The sequence below is a fragment of the Ascidiella aspersa genome, chromosome 2 (genome assembly GCF_963924565.1).
Source record: "Ascidiella aspersa chromosome 2, kaAscAspe10.2, whole genome shotgun sequence".
NCBI classification, from domain to species: Eukaryota; Metazoa; Chordata; class Ascidiacea; order Phlebobranchia; family Ascidiidae; genus Ascidiella; species Ascidiella aspersa.
The window spans coordinates 25,015,933-25,030,486 of record NC_139448.1 but is presented as its reverse complement, the minus strand read 5'-3'; the positions used below and the strand labels follow the sequence as shown (position 1 = coordinate 25,030,486).

The 14,554-nt window shown below is 35.9% G+C and overlaps 1 protein-coding gene across 1 annotated transcript; it reads right to left on the bottom strand.

Annotated features, from left to right (window-relative positions):
* Window positions 1-8,192: 8,192 nt before the first annotated feature.
* On the bottom strand, window positions 8,193-14,090 carry LOC146164473 (cytochrome c1, heme protein, mitochondrial-like). The gene is made up of 7 exons (XM_083381890.1): window positions 13,972-14,090; window positions 12,180-12,328; window positions 11,044-11,170; window positions 10,481-10,651; window positions 8,970-9,117; window positions 8,723-8,823; window positions 8,193-8,448 (listed from the first exon to the last, which is right to left on the bottom strand). Exons 1-7 carry the CDS (start codon window positions 14,080-14,082, stop codon window positions 8,350-8,352), a joined length of 906 nt encoding a protein of 301 aa, XP_083238016.1. The 5' UTR covers window positions 14,083-14,090; the 3' UTR covers window positions 8,193-8,349.
* Between the last annotated feature and the right edge of the window lie 464 nt (window positions 14,091-14,554).

Here is a 14,554-nt window from a genome sequence, read left to right as displayed (position 1 = left end):
TTAAACATGTATTTTTACTTTTCTATTAGGCTTAGCTCATTGATTCCACAGTTATTTCAAGTAGAAAACACAAGAATACCTACAAAGCAAAAATATCTAAGTCAAAATTTCCATAATACCATGTTACTAAGACCACCGACATAATAACGCCAAATTCGAATAAATGACCACGACAGAATAAGATCTAAAATAGTCTAGATAAGACCTAAACATGTCGAATTAAGCTCCAAATTAATCAGAATAAGACAGAATTACGCCCAGGACTGTAGCGAAAGGGTATGGGATGATTGGGGGACACATGTTAGGCATTGGCCGTTTGCTGTCTCCATTTGGGCGCCGCTGTTTTGGCCCTGGATTTTTTGCCTCTGTTTGGGCTTATAGGCGGTAGTTGGTGGTGTTAGCAATTGGGCTGGGGTTAGAAATACTCGGGGAGTTGGTGTTAGTTATGGGTGGTGTTTGGGGTTAGATAAAAGGTTGTATTGGCCTTATTTTCGTCTGATTCCGATTTCGTCTTTTGTTCGCATTATTCCTAACTGTCTTTTATTCCGAACTTGACGTTGTTCTTATTTTGGTCTAAAGGCTGGAGTCTCTTTAAAGATGCTAAAAAAATTTTTCGCGCTTGCTTCGCTCGCAATGTGCCCGGCAACGTTTCAAAATATCTCTAGGTGCGCCACAAGTAAAAAAGGTTAACAAACACTGATGTAGGGGCATGAAAAGTTTTAATATATCAAAAGGATTGTATCCTGAAAATTTGAAAAGCCCTTTAATATGCTGATATGCTCCATATTTTTTCAAACAGATCGCCAGACCAAGCTCATTGGCTGCTTTAGAACGTCTAGCAACTCCTCCTCTTTCTCCAACCAAACTTTGCCTAACCATGATGCTCCGTCCCGTTGGACTTCGACAAAGTGTGCCGAGTTTTGTGAGGATATCGGCCAACCCTTTGCCGCGGTTCCAGCACGCAGCGGCTGCCAATGCCTCTCATCAGTACCAGAGTGTGTTTGAGAAATACCTTGGTCGAAATTTACATGCGCAACGTTTTTCTCATTCTGTCATGTTTCTGTCTTTGTTTAGTTTTAAGACAGTTAGGAATAATGCATAATATACACGTTCGTCTTTCAAATTAGGTTTACCTTGTTATTTTTTAACCACTAATGTATTTAAATAATAATTAGTGGTGTTTTAAAAAGTTTACCAGGTATTTTGTGGCTTTTTAGCTGATTAACGATAGTACATTTCAGTGCTGAATTGATGGAGAAAATATACGACGTTGAATGTCCGCACGATGATAATTTGGAAGCAGTTTCTGTTTGGCGAACGTGGGCGGAATATCCCCAATGTGAAACCAAAAGGTTTGCAACGAAGGGCGACACCGAACCTGTTGGCTTGGTGAGTTTTCCTGGCTCGGGAAATACCTGGACTCGTCAACTGTTGGAAGTAGCAACGGGGATATATACGGGAAGCGTATATAATGAAATGGAGCTGTACTCTAAAGGTAAGGCTTGTTTCGTTGCGTTATTTAACGTGATTTACTCAGCTTTTTCCGTATGCCTAAAGATTATAAAGGCAATTGAAAGCAGAGAATAATGCACAGACATTTATGTGTGAAGTCATAGTGTGATTAACACCAACTATATATGGTTGCATAAGCACTGCTGTGGTATACTGAGCACCTTTTTCAGGTTTTCTCGGAGAAATAACCCATATGAAAAACGGAAATACCATCTTTATCAAGGACCACTTGTATAAGGTAATTTTGCTTTGAAAACCCAATGATTAACCTCTTTAAACATTGTTTTTTGCTTTAAATACTTCAAACACAGTACCGGTATCCATGAAGTGTTGCTAACTTTTAAATCTATTAATGGAATTATAGTAGGTTTTATCTTATATTTAAGCCAACCTAACACGCTGCAACTATATAGTTTACTCAAGCCGCACTAAAATACTTAAAGCGTCTCCAACGTCAACGACTTTAGGTATATTTCAATTCTACAAAGTTACGACTTCCTTTGTTATTTCCTAAAATCTGAATTCGTTTATACTCATGTAAAAACACTGTTTTGCCGTTTTCAGTAAGGAAAAATGTTTGATTGGCAATGTTTTTGGTTGAATCTGCCAAAATTTGACTCGTGCTCAAGGTAACATAAATTTGGTTAAAAAAACGTTCATATGTTTTATCTGTCGGAAATATAATGCTCAACAAGAAAACGCAGCTGTTTTCTGCTTACTAAAACAAGCATATTTCAACCCATATACAAACACAAGTGACTTAAACTTAACTTGTCACAATTTGTTGTATGAAGGGCAAGCACCGAAGTTTATCGGAATACAGCAAAGTAGTTTTATTGATTCGCAATCCTTTTGACGCGCTTGTGGCCGAATTTAACAGGAGGAAAACCCATGATCACGTTGGAAAAGCTTCACCCGACACATTTAACTCACGGGGTATGTCCAGTCTGAGCAAAAACAAAAATAAAAAAATACTACATACTAATTAAGCAGTGGTTCCCAAACTTTTTTTGCTCGCGGCACACTTTTACCAGAATAACAATAGAGTAATTTTACAATTGCCCTTAACACACGACAAACTTTATATAAATGTCTCCAAATTATTAATTTGCAATGAAGTGCGTATTTCTTGCGTGTATGCTTATTGGTAATAAAAGTACTCTCTTTTCCGGAATTACAAAAAGTTTCGCGGCACACTTGACCATCTCTCGAGGCACACTAGTGTCAGTTTGGGAATCACTACATTAAGGTCTGCTAATTTTAAACTAACCTACAACGGCGGATTGAACAATCAATGCAACAGACCAACTTTTTTTAGCTGATATAAATTGGTGTTAACCCTAGTATAGTTTTACAATAATTATTTGTTAGTGTATTTTGTTGCCCTAATGGGCTAATTTGGCGTCTAAATTTCAGATTGAATAAAATAACCGTTTTTTCCAAGGGCGAAGAGCGCAATAATCGTATACGTAAATGAACATATTTGGGTGACAAAAGTGTGTTGTACATCTCTAAAGCGAACTCCTAAAGCAACAAAGCAAACGGTCATTTGAAATATGCAAAAATAGTTAATTTTGTAGTGGCCTAAGTTATTTGAGGTCGAAAGGGCTTGTGCCCAGCCTTAATTACAACTTGGGGCATTTGCCCAATCAGAAACTAACGATTTTCAATTTAATATTTAGAAAGTGCAAAACAATTTTTTTGTATCTCAAACCTGCTTTAGTGGTATACTTGCTTCACAAAACAACCTTTAAACGCGTATATTAAAATTTACAATGCGGCTAGACCGTCTTAAGACAGCCACCCAAACCTTACCCCTTATCACACTGATTTGTCTCAGTTTCCTTTACTTGACTATTATGTCTATATTCACCGCGTCCGTTTAAGGGCTCGACAATTTTGTTTTGACACATTTTTTTAACAAATGTAAATCGCCCCCCCCCCCCCGCCTTTCTCACATCATTCAAACAGTATATTGTACTTTTACATTAGATTGGTCGAGGTACGTAATTCCACTTCTGAAAACGTGGAAATCTATAATCTTTCAAGTAACCAAATCGGGCATTTCGATGAAGATCGTTTACTTCGAGATGTTACAAAAGGACAAAGTAGTTGAAGTGAAAAAAATTCTACAATTTGCTGGCTTTTCCGAGCGCGAATACGAGCACAGAATGAAGTGTATTCTTTCGGAAAACGACGAATTGTTTCGACGAAGCAGCAGCGAGCCTCCTCGTTTTTCAGCTGGACTGACTAACCTCGTCAACAGTGCAATCAACGAAGTTCGCAATTATCTTTTCGCGAAGGATTGCGAAGGATGCCGAACATTTCCGAATTACGAACGGGTTTCTGGCGATCCGAAGGCCAAAATAAACCTTAACAGAGACCATGGAGCTAGTTCGGTGTGTGCGATTTGCTGATACGCAATACAAATAGCGTCAATCGAAAAATGTTAGGACACTGTTTCTTATTATTGTTGCCTGGTTGATATTTTTATTTAAAAACGGCGATTCGTAAAGGATCACAATTGTTGATTAATCTTTTACTTCTATTTTGTTGATATCATAAACTGTTGAATAGTTCACCGCAGGGTGGATGAAACTTTTGCAAGGGTGAACCAACAGATAGGGGTAAAAGAAGGGTGAATCGTTTATATCAACCTATTGTTAATAAGCTTTGCTTACATGTCTAAATATATACAATCGACCAATCAACCGTTAACAGTACGGATTCTGACGGAAAGCCGAACAACAGGTTCTATTGCAAAATAAAATTTAAGCTTAGTTCAGCCGAAAGCAAATTACCTAGAAATCACCGACACCTGGCAAATTTTGGGGGAGTGAAACAAACTCGATCATAATTTTGAAAGCACTCTAGTTAAGGGTCGGAACACCGATTAAGTAGGATAATTGCTCTAATTATTATTTTTACTGCTCTTTTGTGATAAGTTGCTCGTTGCTATGCCAGGCTTGTGATTTTGATTTGCAGTGATACTAAAATTCTGTTTCGCCTTGTTGTTATTAAAACAGAACGGATTATTACGTTTGTTGTTTTTTTCCATTTACATCCTTTTAACTATAGATATGGAGTTTCGCAACACATGAGCAGTGCTTTTCAACCGGGTGTAGGCCTATACACCGCAGGGTGTACTAGAATGGGTAAAAAGTGTACCACTTTGGTGGGATGTACTGTGGTGTACAAGATACCGCATTACAATAAAGCCTATGACCAGGTTTCATAATAAATAAACAGGTTTATGACCAGCCTGCCTGGAGTGTTTAATATATGGCTCTATTTATTTAGGCTTAATTAACTCGTAAGATAATATATTCTATTTGTGACATCATAACTAAATATTACGGTACTGTTGAAAATCGTTATTTTGTGGTAGCTCTTCATAGCGGTTAATAGTTATTTTTGCAGTGCAATACGGTGTATATGTTTCTATTCAGTACATTGCGTGGATTGGGTGTACAAGTTATCCAGTAAACGTAAAAGTGTGTACTGATCCAAAAAAAGCACTGAGCTAGAGTATATGGGAGCAAACAGTTACACCCTAAAAGCAACAATACCTAAAGAAGAAAAGTCTATACAACCAGATTTATAGCATTTACATTAAGACTAACGACAGAATATAGCCAAACATATAGTAATATCGACAACAGAACAAGAACTTAATAGTCAAAATAATTTCTAAATTCATCGGTACGGTTTAGGCTTAAAAAGCCAATAACACCTGAAACTGTAGGGAGAGGGTATAGGAAGATCGGGGGCCATGAGTCTCTCTACTTTGTTTGGGGTTATTGGTGGGCAATGGGTGGGGTGAGGAACTGGGTTAGGAATAAAATTATCAGGGGAGTTAGTGATATACTTAGGGGTGGGGTTTGGATTTAGGTAAAGTGTTGTATAGGCCTGATTCTAGTCATTTAGGTCTTATTGTGTCAGGTCTAGGACTTTTCCGATTTAGCCGTTATTACGACTATTAGGTATAGGCTAAGTCCTAATTTGGTCTTATTCCGAACTGTGTTTGATTCCGAAGTAGAGATTGTTCTAATTTCCGTCTTATGGCTGGAGTCCGAGTATATCTTGTAAACCAAACGAAAGTTATAACACCTCAAGTGTGGATCCAGGGGGGCTCGAGTCCATGATCCCCTCCTCAAAACAATATATTTTTTTTTCTTATTTACTTATGCTTACATTAAACCGAAAAATGTTTGCGATTTGCACAAATTCCATACGCCTTTGACAACATCGCGAGTAAAACAGGTTTATTTCAATATCTTGTCAGCTTAAACTGGGTAAAAAATATTTTAGTATTATGATTATATTGGTTCTCAACCAGGGAATTCCCCTGTAATGTACAAATTTGAACTTTCAAGGGGGGAATTGGAATTTGTGTAAAAAATTCAAACCAAATAAAATCACGTTTTAGTTGGTGTTGAACTTCGCGCACATACTGTATGGATATTGGGGTAAGTTATGAGCAGAACTCACTTCAAAATGTAAGTAGTACAGAAATTTTTCGCAAGTGTAGAGGAACGACGCATGTTTGTTTGTGCTTGTAATTATAGCGTGTTCGCCTGATAAAGTGTTAAATATTTCACCTCGATACTCTTTTCCTTTCGTGGCCGTTCTGGCAAATCCTGCCGGCATTTCAACTCAATTAATCTCCATCGCAGTCGCTCTTGTGCTATATAGTGTCACGCTGCTGTTGGATAAAACACAACAGTCAACGATGCGCTTCTTACTGGCAACACGTGTTTTTACTGCGCTGTAAGCTCTTTTATTGAAAGCGAAATATGCTAAATTATGTGAATGTACAATAAATCTATAAGCGACCTGACAGTATGCACTTTGAAATGCTATAACAGTTTGTTTAGTTTCGATTTAGTGGAGTTCAGATAGCACGGTGGTCATGTCTCACCTGTTGAAATATACACAAGTGAGATTAAAGTTATTTTGAGAATAACTAAAGTGTACAAGTTTGGTATTATGACGTCACAATGCGGTATCATTGAAGGTACTAATTACTAAATACTGTACTGTACTAATAAATAGATACTAATATAGCTTCTCAACAGCTTATAGTTTTAAATAAGTTATACTCTCTTTTGTATGTAGACTACTTATTTATATATATCTGCAGGTTATGTTTTATTAGGGGGACTAAGTTTAAATATCGGTTTAAAGCAGGGAGTCGAACCGAATCCGAACTTTATAACCCGTTTTTGGGTGATTTTTTTCCCGAACCGTAACTCAACCAAATATTTTAAATGAACCTGAACCTTAACCGAACCACAACTGGTTAAGAAGGCGGTTCACTCCAGCCAGCATGACGTCACAACTTGTATTTTACAGAATAAAGTTACGTAAGTTAATATTCATTAAATAAAACTTGTATTTTTTTATTATTTAAATATTTCAACAATGAAATACTTGTTTCTTAATACGTCACTAAAGACTCCCTGTAAAATTGTGACAAACTTTATGCGTTGACAAGCTGTCATCACTTGCCTGGTTCAGGGGTGACCAAACATTTTTCATTAAGGGTCGGATAACTGTAAAGCCTGGCAATCGCGGCCGGGTATAAATTTTGTGTTAAACGTTATTAACTTGTTTAATGTTAAACGAAGGAAATGCATTTCAAACTGTATAATCACCTTTAATAAATTGTCGTTCAGTTTAAATTTATTCAAATTTTAGTTTGGAATTGGCATACAACAATATTTCAACTGTAGCCTACTTTATATTTGTAGGGGAAATAGGTCGACAGAAGTAATCCACGGGCCAGAATAATCCCGCGGGTCGTAGTTTGGTGACCCTGACCTTGAGTGATGTTTAAGGTGGGAAATAATTGGCAACTTATCACATCACCAGCAACATTGCCGAACTTGTTGAAAGAAAACCAGGCAAAAATATTTATCCATAGTATCAATTAGTTTAAAACTATATAAAGTTTTATCCCTTTTAAGGTCATATATCCATAACGCCTAATTTGGATCTGTGATGTAATAAGACATGGTCGACCAACCCGCGAGCCCCATGTGACTTTTTCCCCAATTCGATGTTTTTTAATTGTTTTTTGAAAGATTCTGCTGCTTTTGTATAAGATACTAACATTTGATTTCAGAAGCTTGGACAGCGTTGTTATATAACGTGTGTGGGTGATGAATAAATGGGATGATATTGTTTGGAGTGAAAGGGGTTTCTCAAAACCTTTTTTAGATGGGTACCTTTTCGATGTACCTGTATGTCTGGCGTACCCCTTTAAAATAATCAATTGAAAAGACAAACATTTTGAAAACCATTACTTTTCTGTTTGCTATACATTTATAAACTTCAACAAAAGTAAATTTGTGCCCTTTATCGCATACTTCTCAAAATAATTTAAGCTGACTACAGTAACGTAAGCAGCGAACAGAATGTAAAACCTCTTTTGTTGCGAAACAATGATTTCCAGTCCAAAGACAAAATGGTGGTTAGAATGGAAAGATTTGATGATTTGCTTTTAAATTAGCATCCCAATAACAGTATTTTGTTAAGGTCTAGCCTAGCAGCTAGTCATGGCATGGAATGTTTTTGGCATCTTTCTATTAGTAAAAGAAAACTAAAAAACAGTTACGCCATAACCTCCTTTTGTCAAGCTCGACTTATTTTTTTCTGCAGCAAACCTAATGCACTGTAAAAACCAACACAACAGTTTGAAATAACAAACGCTTTCAATTTTTTCGATATAGAATAATTTAAAACTGAACAAGGAGGCTAGAAATTTTGAAAATACAGAGTTTTTACTGGACTTTGAGCTGTTAATTTTAAGAGGGTCGTAGAACCCGCGGTATTTCAGTTCTTGTAGGCTATCTTTCGGTTTTTGACCATACTGAAGACTCGCTTTTTGTGGTACCACATCAAGGGAATGAACAATGCAGTAAAGCATAGCATCTGCAAAAAAGTTGCGTTAAACATTGTGTAACCCACGAAATAGCTTTTACGGTTAATTTCTGTTCTACTGAAGAGAAGTAATTTCCTCTCCTGAGCAAGTGTAAGATTCCAACCATATAAAGGACGTCCGGCGTAACTGGCAAGGCCGAAATACTAGTCATTAACACTTATTGTAAACTAGCAAACGTTGTAGGAAATTACCTCCATCTAACTGCAATGCTGGCTGACTTCTGCAAATACGCACCTTGCACTGTTTAATTCTAGAAAATCTTACCCTAAATCCATATAACTTCCTCGTGTCATGGTCAGGACTGGCAACCCATCGCAAGAAGGTGCTAACATCTTTGGCGAGCTGACTTTGTGTGGCTGGAGTGCCTATCAGAACACAATTTGTTCGGTGAAATATAGGTTGAAAGTAACTTTTAAATGTACGCCAACCGCCACACAGATTTCGTAGGTAACTTTCTCAAAATTTATGTAATATTTTTTCTACAGGGGGCATCTGCATTTGCCGGTCTTACCATCCTCGTATTCGATGATTTCATTGTACAGAGCCTGCGCCATTCCGATGGCTTGTCCCGGGAAGTAAGCATTGAAGTATTGCTCCTCGGGAATCGTTACACCGGCAGGTGGATCATAGTAGCCGGTCAGCAGCGAAAAGATGTAGTCCTGAAAAGCACAACCACTTCTATCTAATATCTCGGCTATTGACTTCTTTACTTAATGCATAAGCCGAATAAATAAGTTTAAGGCTCATAAGAATAATCTAAATTAAAAATAGGATTAGATTTAGAGATTAGACGAACCGAAGTTTGGGGATGTAAAGTTTTTGGAATCTGCCGTTAATATTGGCTAATCGGAACCGATAAAATTAATTTCTGGGTGACCAATTAAAACTATTATCAAGTGTCAATCAAATGGTATTTGAAGTATTATTTGCAAGATATAACTTGACTGCCTAAGCAAAGTACAAATATAACATAACAATTTTATGTAAAAAAAATTTGCTCGTGTTGCATGTCACTCAAACTAAGGACCAAAACAAAAAAAATACGACTATAATGTTATTTTTATTAATTTTTGCTTTACTTTTTATGTGTTACAATTCCTGCAATATACCTTCAGACCATCATTGTGATTTTAGTAATTATCATAATTAGGGATATCCGATAGCGGTCGTTTTATTTCGATACCGATACACGATATTTTAGACAAATCCGATACTAAAATGACGTCATTACTAAAAAACAAGCAGAATGGAAACTTAATCATTCAGCGGCAACTTTTTTCGGTTATGAGGCAAAAATTTGCCTTGGCGTTTAGAAGTTCAGTCAGTCCCACCTCAAGTTTTTTAACCTACTATTTTTTTATTAATATTGCATTTTGAAGTAGGATTAACTGCGTTGCATGTCAAATCATGGCTAAAATTCTTAAATTTGGTATCGGATCGGCATCGATACCGACATAGTATTAATACGGTATTGGACAAGTACCGATACTACCACTTGGCATCGGTATTGGCTACGATCCGATATTATCAAACACCCCTAATTACATATACGTATTTAAGCAAATTATTTGGCAATTATTAGGTATTCTATTTTTTAAGAATTCTTTACTGAGCTAAGAATTCCCCCAAAAATAAAACACGCGTAGGCATATTATACTGTGGTTTAGCCCTGTTGAAATAGTACTGACCAATGGTCATGGTATAACAATATACCGGGTGCCTTTGAAAATGTTTAACTTATTAGTATTACCAATATCAGTTGGCATAAAATTCTGTGCCGAATGAGCTAACCTAATTCTGTAATATCTTTTCAATGGGTATTAAGGTGTTTTCTAGTTGTGAGTTTCTGTTTATAATTAAATAGAGTTTAGAAATGAATTTATCAATTGGATTTCATACTGGTGTCCTGGACGGCGGAAAAAAGTTGAGCTAAGCGTCACCTTAGACAACAAGAGTTTTCTTTTGTGCAAAAAAAAAGAAATAACACGCAATTTTAAGTTATAAATATTAAGGTCAAGTCACCTCTTCCCCGTGTCTTCCAGGAACTATAGAGCTGAGATCGGGTGGAAGAGCACCGTTGTTTGCCGCTCGGGCCGCCTCGTCATTAGGGTAAGGTGGCTGGAAGTAGTCAGACAACTTGCCAGGACGCATGAACATCTTGCCATTTTCATCGGGACCATCCTTAATGCTGACCTGCAGAATTTCAGCAAGAGTGGGTTTACGGCCGTTTAACCCGGAGATGCGACACTGTGTTCTGCCTTTTGTGCGTCCACAAACTCTTCCTTTGGATGTACTTTTGGCTTGACGTTATGTTTTAAAATCTAATACGTTTGTCACGCTTTTAAAAAACACGCGTTTTTCACAAAACAATTGTTACAAATGTGCTATTCAGACTAAGTAGAAAGGTTTAGGCGTGGCTTTACTAATAGTGATTGCTGAAAAATTTAAACCATTGCATTACCAAAAGTATCTGTAAAGCAAGTGTATTAGCCCACCAAATGCATGTGTAATAGTCACAGTTGCAACAGGCTAAACAATTATGACACATTCAAATCCTACCTACTTTATGATCATCTGCAACTTACCTCGGCTGCTATAGCCCTAGCCTCTTCCTCAGTATGTGTGTTGTCAATCAGGTTTCGGAATGCGATATTGTTCAAGCTATGACAAGCAGCACACACTTGCTGGTACACTTGGAAGCCACGCCGTACACTAGAATGCATATTTTTACTGGTTGAAAGTAAAAGTGAATAGAATAACCATAAGATATTATGGATCCAAGCAATAAGATTGAAGTTCTGAAAATATAATGTCGGAATAAAGCTAAATTGGGAACAAGACCAAACTTGAGATGTTATTTAGGCTTTAGATATAAATCCCAAATGAAGTTGTATGTAGTTTTACGGTTTGTATGTAGTTTTTACGGCGTAATTCAATCTCATATAACTTTGTTTTACCACAGATGGAGGCGCTACATTGTCCGTACGTGAGTAAAGTGTTATTTAGTTAAGCGTCAGGCTACAGGTTAATGCAAAGGTCAACTTTAGGCCAATATTCAGCGAGGTTCAGCGTATTTGTCACTAGTTGGTTAATGGTTATGCATTACTGGCAGTAGTAACTTGGTATTTTTGTAAAACAATATTTGACTGCATAACACATCACAATTGTAGTATAGTAGAACAAGGGAGTTCATTGTGTTGCATTTTACAACAAGAACAACCTAATAGTTCTTTTGTGTTCTTGTTTTGTATCTTATATAGTTCTGCATTGCGCTCCAATTAACACCAGTTCGCAGGCTAGAGAGTGCATTAAGTGAAAATTACTGGCTGACCCAATTTGTTGATCTGTGACAACTGATATCTGTCAACATGAATGACTGAAGGCCAAGAATTGATAACAACGAATTGACATGTAAGGTTAGGCTTTGGTAGCCGCCAAGAAGTCATAAGAAACAGCAATTCAGTCAAAGTCTCTAAAAATAACCATAAAGCATTAGTTCAATATTTTTGCGGGCTGGTGGACAAATTTAACACCGTTTTAGTCACTCAAAATACCTTTTACTGGTCATGTCCAAGTAACAACTTATGCAAACTTATAATCTCAAATGGCATGTCAAAATTTTTTTGTGAGTGGTAATTCTATTGGGCAACTGCTAATAGGCAGACAAATTCTTAAATCAATGTTCACAAGTACAACGCATTGGTAAAGAAAACATATTAACCTTGCCATGTCAAGGGTGGACAAAAGTGGACCATGGCCCCATGCCATTTTAGGTGGGTGAAGTTCATCTTCTGAAGCATGGGCAGTTTTGTAGTAGGTGCATGCTGCTAATGCACCTGCTCCAGACAAGACTGTTGAAGCACCCAAAACCTGTAAACAACAAATTAAAAAGAAATTTTAATTTTCTTGCTGAAGAGAGCAATCGTTTATCGAAAATCATTTTACAGTTATTTTACCCAACAATTACTCTTAAAGAACACCTGCTATTGTCAAACAAAATCATGTGCAAATACAGTTTAAATGAGTCCAACAAGCAGCTTTGGGCTAAATAGAGTTATATAAAACAGGAAAAACATGAAGTACTTAAAATTTTGCATGTAGTAAAAACTGGCAAAAACATAGTTAAGGAGGGAAAGGCTTGGACCTTCCCAGACCGGCACCTGGTTATGTGGTACTAAACATGACTGGATAGCAGTTCGGAACCAGTCCTAATACAAAGATTTGTTGTGATGAAATTGTTTGTCAGAAGGTTTATGCCAGGGGTTCTTCAACTTTTTTTTTTTTTTTTTTCGCGGATCCCTAAAATGTTTGTTTGCCTCGTAGTGACCATAGTAGGCAAAAAAATTAAAAATTGACGCCATAAATTGACTATACAGTATAAATAGACTTATAAATCTGCTGCTTTCGGTCCAAAAATGTGATAGTGAAATAGAGTCAAAATACTTTCAGTGCAAAACTGTTTTATTTATAATCAAACTCTTTTCTTTAAAAAAATGATTACTTCTTAATAATACTCTAATATTTCAACTGTTTTATTTTTAATCAAACTGTTTTCTTTAAAAAACTGATTACTTCCTAAATATACTATGATATTTAAAGTAGGACTTATGGACCCCCTAAAACTAGATTAGGAGCTACAAGGGGTCCATAGACCCCAGTTTAAGAATGTCTGGTTTATGCTATACTTATTGTGGTGTTTCTATAATTACTGTGTAACATTATGCAAAGCTTGTATGTACTGCGTTTCAGAAACCCTGATTGTAGAGATTTCCACTTGCGTTGTGTGACTCTGCTAAGCTCTATTTTTGTTAAATTAGACTATAGATGCTGTTATTTAGCACAATGTGAATCGCTATGTTTCCTCCTAAATTTTTTCAAATAAACTATTAAATTTGAGCTGCATTTGGTGCGTCCGTTTGCTCAACAACAACAGGTTTTAAGATAATTTTATTTTCCTACAAACAAGAATTCTGGATTGCGCCATATACAGAGTAGAGTGCTTATTTTTTGGCCTTTGCATAAAAATAGTAACAAATAACAACTTTTATAAATTAAACCTATATTGTAACTTACATTCACTTTATCTCCCTACTTAATTGTACAATTATTTATTTGATTGTACAATATACATATTTTGCATGTTAACTTTGCATAATGTTAAGCAAGAAACTTCTAAACTAGTCAGTCATAAAAACAAAAGCAAATGACAAATTTTAGAAGTTAAAAAAAGCAATTTGTTTGTTTACAAGTAAAGGCTATATCCTAAAATATCAGCCGAAATAAACAGACACAGATGTAAAATTTAGGTGGAATATTAGCTGTTATTATTGGTCTATCTCTACATCGAATTGTTACATAAAGATTGAATAGGTCAACAACTATGAATTTAAAAATTTGTTAATTCAGACTTTCTGGGGAGTTACATGTAAATTTCTAAACAGGCTATTTTATTTGAATAAAACAATATAAAAAAATATGTTGTAAAGTAAGGTCACACAAATAAAACAACTTACAATTTTTTTAGATTTAGAAAAATTAGAAAATTGATGTTTTTGTGAATTGCGAAAGTGTTGAACCAATAGTAGCTGCTTTGAACTTAGGCCTTTTGATAAAACAGAAGTCATTATGCTAGGATTCTATAATACAAAAGAAGTCATTACTGTACATAGTAAACAGATTTTACCAAACTTTAAATTGCATTAGTTTATAAAGGAGATATAAAGCTCTGCTGCTTTCATGCTTGCAAATTTGCTCAAGTGACAGATATACAAAGTATGTTTAGGATATTAAGATACTAATCCCAACTGTGTCTTATTTAAAAAAACATACGTATTTTTTTTTGCAAAGAATAATTTTTCATGAAATAAAAAATCTCATTTCAATGATAAAATTATGTAACTATTGAGGAATTGTTAAGAGCATTAAAGACCATATCAGATGTATGAAAATTTGAAACAAAAAAACTCTGTTCAAAAAGGTTTGGTGGTTGTACAAAAAATGTGTTTTGTCACTCTGCTGTACATTGTATTTTCGGCAGGAATTTCGACAGACCCAACTTGTACACCAATTTTCCAATGTGTCAAACAAGCAGGGTAC